This window comes from Callospermophilus lateralis, chromosome 1 (assembly GCF_048772815.1).
Source record: "Callospermophilus lateralis isolate mCalLat2 chromosome 1, mCalLat2.hap1, whole genome shotgun sequence".
NCBI lineage: Eukaryota > Metazoa > Chordata > Mammalia > Rodentia > Sciuridae > Callospermophilus > Callospermophilus lateralis.
Window position 1 is genome coordinate 58780963 of NC_135305.1, and position 12914 is coordinate 58793876.

At 39.0% G+C, this 12914-nt stretch overlaps 1 protein-coding gene across 2 annotated transcripts in view; it reads right to left on the minus strand.

Moving 5' to 3' along the window:
* The window catches only part of Magi2 (membrane associated guanylate kinase, WW and PDZ domain containing 2), a 1283222-nt gene that overhangs the window by 56321 nt on the left and 1213987 nt on the right, over positions 1–12914 (minus strand). For both annotated transcript variants that reach the window (XM_076862515.2, XM_076862511.2), the window contains one exon: positions 2177–2315. In XM_076862515.2, coding sequence (XP_076718630.2) covers positions 2177–2315 — 139 coding nt within the window. The remainder of the gene's footprint in view (positions 1–2176; positions 2316–12914) is intronic.

Sequence of the window (12914 nt, forward strand, 5' to 3'; positions counted from 1 at the left end):
TTTGATGGCATCTTCCTCAAAGATGCTGATGTGATCCCTCATCTTTCTGTTTTCTCATGTATCCTATGCATCTTTCAACTTAGATTTTCCTGAAGAAATAAAATTTACTCAGTTTATGACTATTCTTTTACTGCCCTAAAGGAGATTGGTCTACTCTGTTAAATTTTTCTTTTGTGTGTTATATTGTGTGCCTGTATGAATATATAACAACAAATCCCACCATATGTACAACTATAAAGTGCCAATAAAAAATGTGGAAAGAAATTTGTTTTGTGGCATCATTTCTGAACTAATTATATAGTCAAAATCCATGTCAACATCAAAAGTAGCTGACAAGCTCTGACGTTACCAGACAGTACAACTAAATGCTACATTTTAGAAAAATATATTTAGAAAAAAATTCATGATACTGCTATAGGTAATAATATTGGCAGTTGTCCTCTCAAAAGCATGCCCAGATATTTTAAATGTTCTCTGTATTGGTTAATTTGAGAACTTAACTTAGCCAGCTATTTTTGGATGATGTTGGAATTAATAAAATAATATTGATATGATCTTAGATTTTTGCCTTGTTCCAAAATGTGATTTTATTCAAGATAATTTAAAGCGGCTTCATACTTACTCATGACACTTTGAGTTAAGCCACAGGGTGGTCAGTTGTCCTAACTGCACTATAGACAAACATCTGGTGTGGTGGATGCAGAAAGCATGGGCCAAATAGTGGCTCAACTAAAGAATGAAAACTCGAGGATAGCTATGTCAGTCAGATTAATTTTTAAAAGGTTAACTTGTTGGAACAATAAGAAAGGGAGTAGCCCTCTGAAAATTCCTTGGCACAGTTAATTATCCAGTATTGCCATGGAGTGAAACATTGCTTGAGAATGAGGTATTTTTCCGAAGTGATAGAATTTCACAGATCACTTCAATATTATTGAATTAGTTAATGCAAAAGTTATTTTATTCCAGAAGTTCAGATTCTTTACTAAGGGATTAATGCTGGTGCTACTTAGGAAATAAGTCCTATGATTTTTGCTAATATTAATATTCAAAAATACTTCATTAGATTCAAGCATTAAAGGAAAAAACCTGGGATAAAATATTTCCTCAACACTATAGCCAGCCTTACAGAAACGCCTGAATGCTCTCTGACTCAATGTGAGAGCTTGTTTCTCCAGAAACACAATATCTTTATTAAGGGGGCCTTTGAATTCAGCTATTTCAACTGAACTTAATGATCTTTCCTGCTAAATGTGGAGATGTTAGTTATTTAGAAAATGTATGAAAAAGAGCACAAACTGAAAGGGAAAAACACTCTTGGAAATTCTTTTGGGTAGAGATTGGAAGGGTGAAAGTGAGTCACTTTGCCCACATCAGCAATTTGAGCTCATTGTTCAGGTCAGCAGTTAAATTCTGTTTTCTCACCCTGAATAGGATTATCTGTGCTCCTCTTCTCTCAGGTCTGTCTGTCTGTCTCTCTGTGGCTCCCTGCATTGTTTTGAGGACCAGCTCAGGTTTTAAGGCTTTTTGTGTCCTGACCACTCAGTTCTTTCTGTTACACTGTTGGTGAGACCTGTCATGGGATGCTGGAAATAACTTTAAAGATTTAAAAATCTTTAAAGACAAATCTATGAACTAAAATGTACTTTAAAGCTTTTTCTCAAAAGCATATAGAAATACAACATAGGAGTGAGTTTTCGGGATAATCCCTAAAGGCACGCAACCTTTGCATGAACTAAAGTTAACCTTTTAAACTTCACACCTGAAGATGTATCCTTGCTTGTCTCCTGGCCCCACTTAAAAATCCTATGGGACAGTCTGATCATGAGCAATTTTAGGAAATGACTCACAAATTACTGTAGACTCAAATGAACAGAGGACTATCAGCCAAATTGCAAATGTTCTGATGTGTAAGTGGTGCTGGATCTCCCAGCACGCTCAGAGATGCCCTGAAAGTCATACATTTGATATTTAAAACATTCTCTAATTGAGGGAGCAAAAGAAAGAGCTCACACACATATACACCTTGGGCTTAAATATACATATGTGCATATATATCTATTTAAAGCCAAATATATATTTAGGTAGAAATAGAAAATTGATGTCGTTTTGTAAATAAGCTTAGGCATTTACAGTACACAGAAGCAGAAAAAAAAGTGAATGAAAACATGAAACGCACCATACTCTGGAACCTGTCCTGTGCCTCTCTTTAGTAGCAGTCTCACTCTTCTTCCTCCAGATTTGATGAGTTCTATTGCTCTCGCGTGCGTCATGTCCCTTGTGCTTTCCCCATTGATTTCAATGATTTGATCTCCTACCTGTTAATTAAAGAAACATTAAGTCAGTCAAAGATGGTTTTTTACTCAAGTTGCATTTTACAGATTAAAAAGAGCATCCCTAGAAAATCCGTTTCCTAAGAGACCCTGAGTAGTTTGGTTGCGGTCTACTGCTTCTTAGAAGAGACCACTTCCTGGCTGAATCCTGAATTTCCCTAAACTTTAACTGCAGAGGTTGTGGTGCTATCCTGCCTACCCTTGGCCAACATGGCAGATGCTGTACTTAAAACTATTTATTAGAAAATATGTCTGATACACAATTAAAAAAAAAAAATGTGGCATCTTTGAATCAAGAAGTAAATATGTTGCCGGGCACTGTGGCACATGTTTGTAGTCTCAGCATCTTGGGAGGCTGAGGCAGGAGGATCAAGAGTTCAAAGTCAGCCTCAGCCAAAATGAGGTGTTAAGCAACTCAGTGAGACCCTGACTCTAAATAAAATGCAAAATAGGGCTGGGGATGTGGCTCAGTGGCTGAATGCCCCTGAGTTAAATCCCTGGTACCACCCTTTCCCCCCCAAAAAAAAGCAAATATGATAAGGCCTTTTAATCGAACACACTGCCAGCTTTCAACTTGGTGCAGTATTTAATTCAGTATTTTGGAGGGAATGAATGTTTTTTGTTCCTCTCTGAGGATTCTTATTATGTATCACTTAAATTTCCCTGGGTGTTCTTGCAATATTGCCCTCATTGTAACCAGTGGTTGGTTGATATTCAAGTTTGATGATGAGTTTTCTATCACAGTCCCTTGATTTAAAAAATGAGATCCTTTATTCTTCACACATGACTAATGCCCTCATTAAGTCCTTGCCATGCTCACACCTGGTCGCCAGAAGCTGTTTGGTTAAGTAGCATTCCCTCCTGAATTGTCAAAAATGCCTGGGTTCCACAAGCAATTCCCATTTTGCCTTTGTGAATAAATATTTGAAATAAAAGAGGTTCAACCATGAGCACATCATGTAATTCCCACAATACTGTTACTGCCAGGAACCTTTGAATGAAAATATGTCTCATTCCAGTGCAAGTTATTCAAGACAAATTAGCCAGGAAAAACACAATGAGTTGCTTTGCAAAAATGCTATTCTAGCTGGGGCCCTTAAAGCAGCTCTCAGCCTAAACTCTGTAATGGAGACGGAACTGCCAAAACAATTATCCAGGTTGGGCAGGAACAGGAACAAAAAGTTGCCACACAAAGGCAGGAGGGCATTGAGATAAGACCCCCAAAGTCTGGGGAGGAAACAAACATTTTTGTTGAGTGAGGAAGTGATGAATCTACTTCAGAAGGACTCCACGAGGGATCCTTACCCTTCCCAGTGTAATGAAGGTAAAGACATCCCTTTGTGAACTTAGTGGACTTTGGAAGCACAGTTTTTGGGCAGTGCAAAAGGAAAGCCTTCCTGGCATGACTTCCATATTCCCCTGAAGAACCATAAAGACAGGACTAAATTTGTTTTAGGGCCAAGATCTTTCTTCAGCTCTCCTTAGTTTTCTCCTTTCCTCCAAGACATGTTACAGCTACAACCTGGAGTCAAATAGCTTGCCCGAGGATATGTAGCTAAATCAGTGGCTGAACTGGGACCAATTATCTGTCCCACCTGCTCCCCACCTACAACTGAAACTTCGTGGCACAGTATTAAATTACATAATGAAACAAAAGTTCCAAAGAAATTACATATAGGCTTCCTTCCTGGCTTGGCTCTCTTCTGAGCCTCAGACCCATAGTACATCCAATTGACTACTAAACTTCTACTGCAAGTCCAACAGTAACTGAATCTCAACAGCACCATCTGGGGCTTAGGCCTTTCTCCCAAGGCAGTTTTTTTTCCTCCTAAGTTCTAATCCTAGTTAATGTCACACCATTTACCAAAGCCAGAGCATAGGTGTCATGCTGGACTCTTAATTTCCACAACATCTCTGCATCTGTCCTGTCCTCTACCCAGTAGATCCATTTGGATTTTTACTTGGATTATTCCAATATTCTGTGGCTACTCTTTCCCCATCTCTACTTATTTTGGGGGGGTGGTATTGGGGATTGAACTCAGGGGCACTTCGCCACTGAGCCATATCCTTGGCCTTTTTTGTATTTTATGTAGAGACAGGGTCTCACTTAGTTGAGTGAGACCTGGATTTTCTCAAGGCCAGCCCAAGATTCTTCTGCTCTAGAGCACCTTCCTCAAATCTATCCTGTTCCCAAGCAGAGGTGTCCAGTCTCTTGTTCATTGTCCCTGCTCCTTACTCTGTTAAGTATCATGCCTCATTACAGATTTGTTACCCTCAGCCTTCCTTCCTAGACCACAAGTGTCTTCAAGTCAGCAAATGCTTTATTCACTCCTACTATGTGCCAGAGAGCCTACTGGGGACAGAGGCAAATGGTATAGTTTCTATTTACAGTAAATTCTCAGTCTAGTTGGGAAAAAAGTGGATAAATAAGATAATTAATATTCAATGTATTTTTTTATAACAGATAAATTCACAAAGTACTAAGGGAGCAGAATGGAGGGACATCTAAAACACAGAATGGGAAGAATTGGGGAGAGTTGCTTGGAGTGGTAACACTGCAATTGAGTTTTGAAATACTAGTAGGAGCTGCCCAGGTGAAGGTGGGAGACAGCATCCTAGGCAGGGGACAGCAAATGCAAAGACCCCGAGACTCCAGAGTGCAGTGTATCTGGGGAACTCTTGGTAGTTTACTGTGCTGCTTGGGAGTTTGGGCTTTATTTTGTAGGAAACAGCAATTCATTGAGAAGTTTAAATATGGAGTAATCTAACTATGGAAGCAGGATGATGTCTAAAAGCCTCCCTGACACATCAGCATGGAAAGAGGAGTGGAGAGAAAGGTGGGAGTCTGAAGTACAGATGAGTGGTGGGATTGTCACACTGTCTATACAAGTGAGGCATTAGAAGCTCTGGGGAGTTTTTTTATAATTCAATTTTTTTGTGTATATAATTTATAAATTATAAAAAGGTTTAATTTTCATTCCAAAATCTGCATTATGTATAATCATTTTCACTGGGACTCTCAAAATACATTTTGGATGTGATTCCAAAATTACTCCAAACGAGTGAGGGGCTCCATCCCATTTAACTGTGTAATGGGTTTGAGGTATGTTGTATGGGAAGAAAAGTTATAAACACCTCTGACCCCAAAATTGAACTTTGATAGCTACCACTTGTACCCTGAGACTGATGTTTCAAGAAAATACCATGTTTGAGAAGAAAGAGGTTAGAAGGGATCTTGTGTTATGACAGAAATAGTAACTGCCCTCTGGTCCCATGCTTGAACATTTCAAGACTTAGAAATTTGATGTCTTCATTCTCTTCTGTGTTCCCCTCTTTCCTACAGAGCTTATGGAAATTAAGGAAGGAAGAAGGGGGTGGTTTGGAAGACTGTGTGGGAGGTGGAGCAGCAGAGGAGTTCAAGAGCTGCACAAGGGTAGGGTGGATGGCCCTTTGTGTATCTCAGGGATGGTGCTCTCAGAAGAGCCCTGTTCTTTTTTTCATTGAGTTCCCAGGGCCTGGGCTGACTTCTTTGCTTGGCAGATTTCCATAATTTTAGGTTTCTATACAGGGTCTTCCCCAAAGGAGAAGAGAACAATCTGATACCATTTGAATCCAGGGTCCTTAGTCCTTCATCTAAGAGCTTTTAATCTCTTCTAAGCCTTCTCCCACGTGCCAGAGTACCTGTGGGGGGCCGTCTGCTGATTTCCTATGTCATTGGGAACAATGGAAGTTTGGGAATAATTCAAGATATCACCAAACTAAAAAAAAAAAAAAAAAAAAAAAAAAAAAAAAAATTCTTGTTGCAGAGTGGAAGTGTTAGGTAACAGGATGAAACAACTTCTACTAACAGACTCAATCATACAAGGTGTTCTGGGCATTTTTTTTAAAAAGTGGGCTGACTTGTTTGGAGCTGGTTTCAATGGTAACAATCTTAGTTCAAGCCCAGGTTTAAAACTCCTGTCTTTCCCTGTGACAGCATAAATTATAAAAAAGGTTTAATTTTCATTCCCAAACCAGTATTATGTATAATCATTTTCACCAAAACTCTAAAAATACATTTTAGATGTGATTTCATCCTTGTATTACATGGATTTACAAAAAGATGGATTTTTTTAGGGGGAGAAGATGTTTTCTCTTTATCTCTGACTTCACGGCAGCTGCCAGTACATGACCTAAGAGCATCACTTTCTCATATCACCATTGGAAGAATTAATTTAATAAAATCAAGGGAAAATTCATAGACCTTTCAGGATGAAGAGAGCAACCAGCTGTGACTCTGATGCACTCTTTCTATACTCTTTGCACTATAGCACTACCTTCCACTGAGCTGTGTGGCTAATATGAAAGCTTAAAGTTCTCCAGTTGTTCTTGGAGAACATTTTAAATAGCACATTCTAGTTAGAATTAAGAGAGAGAGTGAGAGAGAGAGAAGAGAAGGGAAGGGAAGGGAAGGGAAGGGAAGGGAAGGGAAGGGAAGGAAAGGGAAGGAAAAGACAAGGAGGGAGGAAGAGAGAGAAAGAGAGGGAGATGTACGGAAACTCAAATGAGAAAGAGGTAGTTTGGGAGCAGGTGTGTATAGCTTTGTGTGCGTCAAGGGGATATCACATTTAGGAAACTGACCAAAGGATTTAAGAGGAATTCTTATGCATTGATTGATTCTTTCCCTGGTGGAAGACATACTTTTTTCCTATGGCCCCCCTCGGGCAGCTAACAAACCTGAAAGTACAGTTATATCTTGGGGCAAGGCAGATGCGGATGACTGCCATCCCCTGACACAGCCTAATAAGTTCTCATTTCTAGTCTTGAATTCCTGCTCATACATCACAGCAGATTTTTCTTTAAGAGAACTATTACAAATCCTTGAACTTGCTTGAGGCTCTGCAGTTAAAAAAACATTTTCTCTTCTTATTGGAAGACCAAGTCAGGTAAAAGTAAATGTTCAGTATTTCTTAAGTAATTAATAATTCAGGTTGTAAGAAAGATTTTTTTTTAACTCTGCACTGAATGCATTTTTTTGTGCCAAGTCATAGATAAAGTATTTGGTTTGGCTCAATGAAAACTTTATAAGAATTTGATTAAGTCCTGGATTTATTTCAGCATAGCAGTCCCAGGCAAAGGGTTGTGTTATGGTTTGTATATGAGGTGGTCCCCCAAAGCTCTTGTGTTAATGCGGGCATGTTTGGAGGTGAAATAATTGGACTGTGAGAGCTATAATCTAATCAGTCCATTCTAGATTGAATGGACTGAGTGGTAACTATAGGCAGGTGGGGTGGATGGAGGTGGGTCACAGTATGTGCCCTGGCTGGCTTCATGTTCCCTGTGGTCCCTTTATCCTCCTCTCTTCCTGTTTCCTGATCCTTCTATGAGCTGAGGAGCTCTCCTCTGCTAGGTCCTTCCTCGGTGATGTGCTGCTTCAAATTATGCCCAGAGCAATGGAATTGACTATCTATAAATTGAGTCCTTTGAAACCATTAGCCCCAAACAAACTTCTTCCTCTAAACGGTTCCTGGCTAGTATTTTTGCCAGTCAGGAAAAGCTGACTGAAATAGGTTGCTTGGTCATCTTTATAAATATGCTTAGCTGGCTGTTATTAGTTAATTGCCCTTGTACTACTACTCTACCATAAGAACCTATTTTGCATGATGATACATGAGTGAAATGATCCTAGATTATAATTAGGTATGAAGAATTGAACATCTTCAGAATATTATACCAATAAATAATGGATAATCTCTATCCCTTATTTCATGAAGGACTTTCTGTGGAACATGCAAAATAGATTCTGAGGCCACAGGTTAATTGTCATGATAATGCCTCACAGGCTGATTTTTCCAACTGATCTGGACCCTCGTGGACAGGGAAACGACAGCTGTATTTGTGTTATCCATCCCTGTCATAATTCCTGATAAGGAGGAATTAACCAAAATTGAGTAAAAGAATATCCAGTTTGCCTTTCAGATACAATGAACATCTTCATTCTCGTGACATAGAAAGTTAAGCTTTAGGGCACCTCAGCCTACCTCAACCTTTCTGGAAATACTGCGTTAAGCACTCCCAGCCAAACCATAACAATTTAGTAGTTCTTACAGAACAAATTAGGCTTCAGTAGTGGAGACTTGCAAAGAGGTAGGTAAAGGTACTAGAAACAAATGCTAAAGAATTGAGATAAAGAGGAAATGGAGGCTGAACTGATTGAAATCATGAAGTGCCCAGGGAAAATTAATCAGAATTAGGGGCTTCTTCATTGCTATGGGTATCGCCACTGGGTACTCAAACAACAAAATGCCAGGTCCTAATGGCCTTGTAGGAACAAATGACAGGTTGAGATTTTACTTCATAGTGACTTTTCATATTTAATGGCTGTTTTCATGATGAACCTTTTCTAGATATTATTTTATTGTTGTTATTATTATTGCAGTGATAGGGATCAAACCCAGGGTCTTATACATGCTAGGCAGATGTTCTACTAGTGGGTTGAACACCAGCTCCTGTTAGATATTATTATTTTTGGTACTGAGGATTGAACTCAGAGGCACTTTACCACTGAGCCACGTTCCCTTTTTATTTTTATTTATTTTTTGCCTTGAAATAGGGTCTCCCTAAGTTGCTGAGGCTGGTCTTGAACTTGAGATCCTTCTGCCTTAGTCTGGCTGGAGAAACATTTTCAGTTTCCTTATGATGGCATGATAGCAATGGTTAACTTTTTCTGTGAGGAGCAAATAATCTCAGAATTTATTTATTTATTTATTTTTGTTCTTAGATAACCAGTTAACTGTGTATATAGCCTTTATAATTTCTCCTCTAAGAAGCCCAATTAAAGCATGGTCCCTTAACCCTTACTCTGGTCTGACACTTCAACAATTAACCTTCCTTTTGTCCCCTACTCTTCCCTCACCATCTCCTTATCTCTGGGCTACTCCAGCATTTGGTTTAGTTTTGGGCCTCTTTGAGCTCTGCCTGGCTTTGCTAATTGCCTTGTTTGTTTTCCGGTGTCCATTGCTATCACTCCCCAAATCTTAGCTTACTCCAGAATTTTCAAATCACTTGCTTCTTTCTGAATCTTTGAACATACATTCAATGATTTCTTTAACATAACATTATTATAATCATTATAATTGGGCTGCGGAAGTGGCTCAAGCTGTAGCGCGCTTGCCTGGCATGCGTGCCGCCCCGGTTTGATCCTCAGCACCACATACAAACAAAGATGTTGTGTCCGCAGATAACTAAAAAATAAATATTAAAAATTCTCTCTCTCTCTCTCTCTTTAAAAAAATCATTATAATAAACATAATTTCCAAGGGGCCACAATGAGTGTTTTGGTGAATCTTCATTTCTCCTGTTAGAATTGCTTTGATAGGATGCATGACCTATTATAGTGCCTGGCTCTTGTCTTAAACTATTGGGCATAGTTGCCACAGCAAGGGGCAGGAGTCCACCAGATCAGCAGGGTTTTCCATAGAGAAAACTCTTAACCCAACTGGAAATTGAAACACGTTTGAGACCACCCAAACTGAATTTTGTCTCAATCAATTTGTACATATGAAAACTGTCTGAGATTCTTTATACTATGTTCTAGGCAATAATTATTTTAGACAACTTCCCAATATATCTCAAGAAACTTTACCTAAATAGAAGCTTCAAATGGCCAAACTTTATCCAAATAGAAGCATGAAATAACCCTGAGGACGTATAGAGACCTTAATAAAGTTTATGTCTGTGCACATGCCTGCCTCGAAGGACTGTGAAGGTAAGGGCATCAGGTGGTTGTGGGGAGTGAAGGCTGCTGCAGAAATCTGAGGGACCACCCTCAATGTGGGTGGTGTGCCTTCTTCCACACTTTAAAAAAATTAATTAAGTTTTAATTTTAGTTAGGTTTATATGACAGCAGAATGCATTTTGATTCATTGTACACAATTGCAGCACAACTTTTCATTTCTCTGGTTGTACATGATGTAGTGTTGCACCACATGTGTAGTCATACATGCACCTAGGGTAATAATGATCATCACATTCCACATCTATGCTGCCCCCATGTCCCCAACCTTCCCCTCCCTTCCCTTTGCCCAATCAAAATTCTTCCATTTTCCCCATGCCCCTACCCCCCCTTTTGGATCAGCAGCCACTTATCAGAGAGAATATTTGGCTTTTGGTCTTTTGGGAGTGGCTTACTTTACTTAGCATGATATTCTCCAACTCCATCCATTTACCTGCAAATACAATAATTTTATTATCTTTTAATGCTGAGTAATATTCCATTCCATATATATAGCACAGTTTCTTAATCCATTCATCTATTGAAGGGTGTCTAGGTTGCTTCCATAGAATTAGCTTTTGTGAATTGGGTTGCTATAAATATTGATGAGGCTGCGTCACTGTAGTATGCTGATTTTAAGTCTTTTGGGTATAGACTGAGGAGTGGGATAGCTGGGTCAAATTGTGGTTCCATTCCAAGTTTTTAAAGGAATCTCCATACTGCTTTCCAGAGTGGTTGCACCAATTTGCAGTCCCACCAGCATTGCATTAGTGTGCTTTTTCCCCAACATCCTCACCAACATTTATTTTTGTCTGTTTTCTTGATGACTGCCATTCTGACTGGCATGAGATGAAATCTTAGAGTAGTTTTGATTTACACTTCTCTAATTCTATATATGTTGAACAGTTTTTATATATTTGTTGGTTGAATGTGTAGCTTCTTCTGAGAAGTCTCTGTTCAGCTCCTTAGCCCATTTATTATTGGGTTGTTTGTTTTTCTGGTGTTAAGTTTTTTGAGTTCTTTACATATCCTGGAGATTAGTGCTCTGTCTGATGTGCATGTAGCAAAAATTTGCTTGCCAAATGTAGGTTCTTTCTTCACCTCATTGACTGTTTCTTTTCCTGAGAAGAAGCTTTTTAGTTTGAGTCTATCCCATTTATTAATTCTTGATTTTATTTCTTGTGCTTTAGGAGCCTTGTTAAGGAAGTCAGGGCCTAACCTGACATGATGAAGACTTGGGCCTACTTTTTCCTCTGTTAGGCGCAGGGGCTCTGGTCTAACTCCTAGGTTCTTAATCCACTTTGAGTTGGGTTTTTTGCATGGTGAGAGATAGGGGTTTATTTTTATTTTGCTGCATATGGATTTCCAGTTCTCCCAGCACCATTTGTTGAAGAGGCTTTCTTTTCTCTAAAGTATGTTTTTGATGCCTTTGTCTAGTATGAGATAACTGTATTTATGTGGGTTTGTCTCTGTGTCTTCTATTTTGTACCATTGATCTACATGTCTATTTTGGTGCCAATACCATGATGTTTTTGTTACTATAGCTTTGTAGTATAGTTTAAGGTTCCACGCTTTTGTGTGTGGAACATACATACAAAAAATCCTTTAAAAAGATTTAGACACAGCTCAAAAAATCGTTCCATCTTTGACATGTGCATACTGCCCCACTGCTGCCTTGGCTGGACATTGGGATTAGGGGACTGGCTTTGGAGGCTCCATTCAGAAGCCTCCATCTCTCATCATAATTTTAAAAAATCCTTTAAATTTCAACATAGAAATATTTGTGAAATTTAGGTTGATGCCGCATCCCTAATGCAGAAATAGTTGAACTCTAAATGACAATTTGGCATCCTTCTCACCAGATCTTCCCTTTTTCCTCATCAAATCACTTGCTGCTTCTAAATCTCCTTGCTCTTCCAGGGTTTTTAGTTTTTACTGATGCCCCCTTCTTAAAGTCCTTTTTCTGGCTTTAGGTAGCTTATCTAGGTCATCTCTTCCTACCACTTTAAGGTTTCTAGAATGTTTCTTTTTCTGTGTCTTTGCATGTTTCTAGCTTCCTTCTCATCCTCCCCTTCAAACAGCTCAATCCTGCTCATCCCTTAGGAACAACTTTAGGTATGATGTCACCCAGGGAGGCTCCTGTGACCCCACTCATCTCAGCTGGGTGCCTTGCCAATGCATTTCTTTAGAGCACTGGCCTTTGCTTGTATAATATTGTCAGCTCTCCAAGAGAAACATCCACAACACAGACCTGAATACAGAGAAAGAGACTTTTAAGGACAAGCTGGCTGAAGTGGAAATAGTTTCTACAAAGGAAAAAAATAACCACTGCCATTCCATTTTCACATGTTAGTCTGACTGTGGAGGAAAGAAGCAGAGCCTGGGACTACTTCTTAAAATTATTCTTCTGAGCAAGAATAGAAAGCTATCATTGGCAGCTCAGCTAGCAGCTTATAATTTGCTCAGAAATCACTTACATTAGGTCATAAAGTCAGTTTCCCTCATTGACTGGAAAATAAACAAAAAGAAAATCAAAGAGAAAACTTTTTATTGTGGACTCTGCAAACTATCATTTCCTTTCCTTGCATGTAATTGAGAGGAAAAGGGAATATTATTCTGCATACTTATTTAATCAGATATATTTATTTTCCAGATGTAAGCATTAGGCTTTGTGCAATGACTGCTATATGGTTACATGCTAAGGATTCCTTGTTTTCCTGAAGCTAAACATCTTGTGTATCGGATTTACATTTAGACTTTTGTGTGAGAGCCAGTTCTAGACCTGAGTCTAGAAGTAGAGTGCAGAAGGAATATCAAGGAGGGTGCCAGGT